The sequence below is a fragment of the Mauremys mutica genome, chromosome 4 (genome assembly GCF_020497125.1).
Source record: "Mauremys mutica isolate MM-2020 ecotype Southern chromosome 4, ASM2049712v1, whole genome shotgun sequence".
In the NCBI taxonomy this organism is placed as follows: Eukaryota; Metazoa; Chordata; order Testudines; family Geoemydidae; genus Mauremys; species Mauremys mutica.
Window position 1 is genome coordinate 56,405,027 of NC_059075.1, and position 6,000 is coordinate 56,411,026.

At 34.1% G+C, this 6,000-nt stretch overlaps 1 protein-coding gene across 5 annotated transcripts in view; it reads left to right on the forward strand.

Annotated features, from left to right (window-relative positions):
* Positions 1 to 5,188, forward strand: part of SPRED1 (sprouty related EVH1 domain containing 1) — a 123,499-nt gene extending 118,311 nt beyond the window's left edge. For all 5 annotated transcript variants that reach the window (XM_045015345.1, XM_045015347.1, XM_045015344.1 and 2 more), the window contains one exon: positions 88 to 5,188. In XM_045015345.1, coding sequence (XP_044871280.1) covers positions 88 to 747 — 660 coding nt within the window. In that variant the 3' untranslated portion in view covers positions 748 to 5,188. The remainder of the gene's footprint in view (positions 1 to 87) is intronic.
* Positions 5,189 to 6,000: the final 812 nt, after the last annotated feature.

The window sequence follows — 6,000 nt, forward strand, 5'->3', positions numbered from 1 at the left end:
GTGCCCTGATTTGTATGGTAACTGAAGTACTAACCTAACTGTGTCCCTGTACATAATTTAACAAGATGCTTCCATTTACCATTTCAGGTCCCATTGAAATCAATCAGACACGTCAGCTTTCAGGATGAAGAGGAAATTGTTAGAATAAATCCTCGTGATATTTTAATACGTCGTTATGCAGACTACAGACATCCTGACATGTGGAAAAATGATCTGGAGAGGGATGAGGCGGACTCCAATATACAGTTTTCGAAGTCCGACAATAAAAAATCGGACTATCTATATCCATGTGTGGATGGGACTAAGCTGAATTCACTAAAAGACCCGAAGAGTTCTGTGGTATTTAAAACACAGCCTTCCTCGTTAAAATTTAAAAAGTCAAAAAGAAGGAAAGAGGATGGTGAGCGTTCTCGCTGTATATACTGCCAGGAGAGATTTAATCATGAAGAGAATGGCAGGGGAAAATGTCAGGATGCTCCAGATCCTATTAAAAGATGCATATACCAAGTTAGTTGCATGCTTTGTGCAGAGAGCATGCTATATCACTGCATGTCAGATTCTGAAGGAGATTTCTCTGACCCCTGCTCATGTGACACTAGTGATGACAAGTTCTGCTTACGATGGTTAGCCCTGATAGCTTTGTCATTCATTGCCCCATGTATGTGCTGCTACCTCCCCTTGAGAGCATGCCATCACTGTGGTGAGGTGTGTGGGTGCTGTGGAGGAAAGCATAAAGCTGCTGGATGAACAGTCTAGTGCCAAATAGAGCTGAAAATCTTTGTTTCCAGGAAGCATCTATCTTGGATTTGTGGAAGCTTTTGGCAAGCAGAAGGAAATCTTATCTCGTGTAAGAGAAGCCTGATGTGGAAGAAGCAGCGAGACTTGTCAGACCTTAGCATTTTACAAATGCTAGCAGCCATGCCTAACTATTTCCTTTCAGTGCATGGTGTTTCGTTGCAAGTTGTGAAGGAGTTTGGAAAAGGAAGCCTTTTCTTATTATTGGCTATAAAATGAGTATATAAACTGCAGTTATACTAAAAGGGATTAACTTTTGCCATTTTGTACATTCATGGTTTAGGTGTTGGGGCTCTTAAAAGAATTACAAATTATTTGAGAGGAAATTAAAAGTGCACTAATGACAGTTGATTTAAGACTAAGAAAAGTTAATACTTGGCAAATGAGAAATGAAACTGATTTAAGTGCAACTAAATCACTTATTAATAGATTTTTGGAAGCAACTTTATATATAATAACAAATGTTTATATTTAACTAAATGTGTAAGGTACGAATTATTACATATTAAACTTTCCTTCCCCCTTCCAGTTATATAGTAGGTATGAATCATATCTACAATCACATTCCATGATAGTATTTTAAATATTTAATTAGTTTATTTAGTAGCATTTCTATTCCAGATGGACAAATTGGTATTTTTCAGTCCTATTTCCCGTCAGCTACAGTTTGTATTGAGTTGTATCCATGCATTCTGGTAATCTCTAAAAACCTTTTAAAATATTAATTATTATAGTCTTGAGTGACCAATATTTTTTTTGTTAAGCACAGATGTAATTGTCTAAAATGTTCTAATAAGAACACATTTATTTTTCTATATAAATGACTTTGGTTTCAATAATATAGCAAAAAGGAAGTTGTTTTCTGTTACTCAACCAGCAAGTTGTTTTCTTTTGGGGTGTCTTCCAAAAAAGATTTTACTGCATTTACAAATGTTCAGCAAAGCAAAAGGTCCAATAAGGGAGTTGCAATGGTATGTCAACAGTGTTCTCAGTTTATCCTTCTGCTAAGATTATGTTCAACTGTTTATCAAGTACGATGATTAAACTGAAAGATTAATAATTAACAAACATTGAAATTGTTTTCATTATTTTGAATTGTAGCATCTTTTTTATTTAAACTGGCAAGAATAAAATTATTCTGTGTTTAAAAAAAATTAACTTACAGCCCCTGCAAAATTGGAATAAACGTGTGTGTGTGTGTGTGTGCGTGTGTGTGTGTGTGCGCACGCGCAAAATGTATATAAAATTGGCCCTGGTATTATATTACTAAATGTTTAATTTACAGAGCAATTGGTCAAATATTCTAACAGGTTAACTGTTAGAGAATCTTTAATCGAGTTGTTGTCATGACTCTTATTACATGGTACAACAAAATACATTCACTCATAATTTTTATTGTCATGTTAAAATTCTAACAGAAGTAAAGGCATTCATTCATTTAGAAGATATCCCAATAGGGTTGGAGTGGGAAGGAATGTCCTTTATACACTTTTCCTATAAAAAATTGCATAGTTGTTTTTTTTTTTAAATAACCTTAATTTTCTATGCAATTTTCCTGTGTGGATGTATGTAACTTTTCTTTCTTACATATATTAAAACTTTTGTTAGTTCTCTTCTGTAGTCTAGGAATCAAATTCTGAACAAATGTATATAACACTATCTGTCTGTAAAATACTTTTTTAAAGAAAACATTTATATTTATATGACAGCTCGAATTGACAGCATTGTGTACATAGAGCATCTTGAAGTATTATTTCACATTGAAAAGAAGACAAATATATTGATAACTGTAGAAGTTATGAAAGAGCTTCTAGTTTTGTACTAAAAATTGATTGGATGAACTAAGTCCAAGAATATGACACTGTAGCAGCAGTCTTAAGTATCGTTTTTACTGTTAATATATTTGAAAGCTGCTACTCTGGATGATTTTCATGCTTCACGTGTTTTCAGATAAACTTGGTTGCCTAGAATAGACTGTTACTTAAACTATTCATTAGTGAAATGGGAATGTTTTCCTTGTGAATAAAAAATATTTGTAAGTGCTAGGTTTTTAACAAGATTGAGCGAGGTGTGAACAACCTAAGAAAAGAACTTGCTGGCTGTATAGGAAAATACTGTAGAATTGTATTGTGTATATACTTCAGGAAAAAATGAGTTTAACAATTTCCTCTGAGCACTATTCAACATAGTGCAACTCCTGGTCCTGTACTGTATTTTATATGCAACATATATGCTTTAATATTTTTACTGAATGTGTGCAGTAATATTTTCAATTCGCATTTAACCACTTTGCTGCTAAAATTTTGTCCCCATCCTTTCCTTTACTCTTTTAAAAAAAAATTGATCCATTTAAAAAAAAAAAAAACCTTAATGCCATTATCATCTTTTTTCACCATGGGTCTTTCTAGCAGTTCACCCAATTTAAGACTAATTGAAAGAATTACCGTGATGTACACTGACACATGGGTTGGAGGTAGTAGAGCACAGAGAGGCATACATCTCTGTACTGTTTGGGTTCTTACTCACTTTTGGAGGAACTTTCTGAGTATCCAAAAATAGACACTTTGCAAAATCATTCAAGGACTGTCCCTTGCATCCCACCCCTTGTCTGTGGCAGTGTTAAGTGACGTTTAACTTTCCTTCTGAAATCTTTTCTCAAGTTTTTGAAAGGAAAGAGGGAAACTTAATACAATATTTTTTTCAGAAGTCAAATTTTACTCATGTGACTTTGTAACAGAGCTCTGTGCTGCCATATGGGAGACCTAAGTTTTAGGAAACAGCCATAGAAGATTCACTTTCCTGGCATGGTGAACTCTACAGTTATGAAAAGAAAGCATTTAGTCTCTTGGGGAAAGAGGTCAACTGTAGCACTTGGGCACCACCTATTGGAAAAACTAAAGGCAAGCATGATTACATAGCCCAATCATGTATTGTAGCTATATTCCCGTACAAATTGCCAGCTAAATACAACAGTAAGTTGTTTGAGGTATGAATTTAGTAAAAACTATCCTTAACTGGAAGTTGGAATAAGAACCCTTACTCTGATTCCTGAGATCTTATGCCTTTTAAATGTTTCTATTACAGCTGACTTTAAAAATAAAATGTTTGCTGGAGTACACATTTGCAAAGTGGACCATAGATTATATGAAATGGGCCTACAATATAAAAGTGTGTGTCACTAAAATCAAGATAATGGCTAAAATCATGCCTGAAAAAAGTGTTCTACCAGTGGACCTCCAAGAATAACTGGGTCGGGTTTTTTTGCCTTTGTTTGGGGTTTTTGCTAGTTCCAAGATGGTGGTACAAAACACTTGCGTAGATACCCAAAGAATTAAATTTCTCTAACTTTTTTTAAAAAAGCATGAACAAGCACACCATCAGCCCAACAGTTGTGAAGTGGGGTGACTATAATCTTCTAAGCAAGATTAAAACAAAATACTGAGAAACCTCTGGTAAGTAATTGTTTGTAGAACAGCACAGTAAATGGTTGCATAAAATTCACAAGTTCCAGAGCAAAATAAGGGATGCTTAGTGCATGAGTTATGCTCTGGATAAACTGTTTCAAAGAATACGTAGATTTTTGCATGTTGAAATGAAGCACTCCCATTTCTGACTTGTTCTCTTTTTTGAATGATCTTTCCATGTGTACTTGGAGTATAATGTTGAAAACCCCCATGTAAATAATGCACAATTTTTAAATTGGACTTTACATTTTCACAGAATTTACACCACTGTATGTGGACAGTACAGTGATGCATACATATTCATTAAAGAAATATCAAGATAAGGATTACCAGAGGGGGGAGAAAGCCTTATGGTACTATTAGTCAGCAGCCAAGTGGTTAAAACTTCCATATGCTTTGGTGCACTGATAAACGTAAGCATTTTTTTCTTAAAGCTTCTTAAATTGCAAACGTTGTTGTTAGTTTTGAGATTTCTAAAGCATTACCTAGTGGAGAAACAGTTGTATTTGAAGCTACAGTATAATCTGTACATAGATTTTCATTTGTGAACACTGCCACTTCTTTTGCTTAGTGCCATTTGATTTCCACCTAACGACCTCAAAAAGTGCCTCACTTGTATATTATTTCCATTAAAATCTTAACAGCTATTTCTTTCTACTAAATGATGTATGATTTAGTTTAACTCATGTCATAGATGTATTTCTTCTATGTATAAGAATATACCTTGTTACTTTTGAGTATATAATGTAAATATGCATATACAAGTTTGTAACTGTTTTGTTACATCATACACTTGTAAGTTGACATCAGATAATATCATACAACAGTTTCAATGTTTTTCTGCAATTACCTGATTAAAACTATCATGAAATTAAACCGCGGACATGTTTTTTCCATTGTCTTTTGGGGCTGCTAAGAACAAACAGTACATAAGAAGTTAAGTAAAGTGTAATCAAATCTCTAATACATTTGAAAAGTTACCAACCACTGTGTTACTTTGAAGCTCTTGCATTCTTTACTCGATCAGGTTTAAAGGTGTTACTATTACATCTTAATCAAATACTTGCCTGTTCCAGATTACTCTGTGTACATAAATAGTACAACATGAATTGTACCTGCAGTCATACTATGGAGCTGACTATTTTTAGGTTTGCTGTTTTATATCAGGTTTGTTTGTTTGAACTTCTGTTGAACCATGCAAGACAATTAACCACTTTCATTAAAACCTTATGTCTGGATTTTAATTTTTAGATTTTTCACAAACATATTAGAAAAATGAACACTCGCTATAGAAGGAAAAATTGAGTAGGATAGAAAAAAATTAAATTAGCCAAGTATATGAAGGACAAAAATCTATTCAACAAAGAAGAAATTCAGTGGAAGATGGACCTATAGAAAGCATCAACGTTGGATATGATTTGAAAGGTCAGTTGTCAAAATTTAGTACAGACTGTTCTAAATTGAATTCCATGTGCCTCTAGCTCTTGCAAATGCTTTCACATTTGTTACACATGACAAAGTAATCTCTAGAGGGGCTTTGCTGCATGCTTCCTCAAACTATTCCCATGTGTGAATACAGCCACTCATCTAACAAATACCTGAAGATAGTTGGTCTAGTTATGGTCAAAAGGACTGAGCATGTGACTGACATAGCTGACTTCCTGGGGCAGCTAATAGATGGAAAAGGTAGATATTGCCATAAAAGGGAAGTAGGCAAACTAACACAGAGACCAGTAAGTCT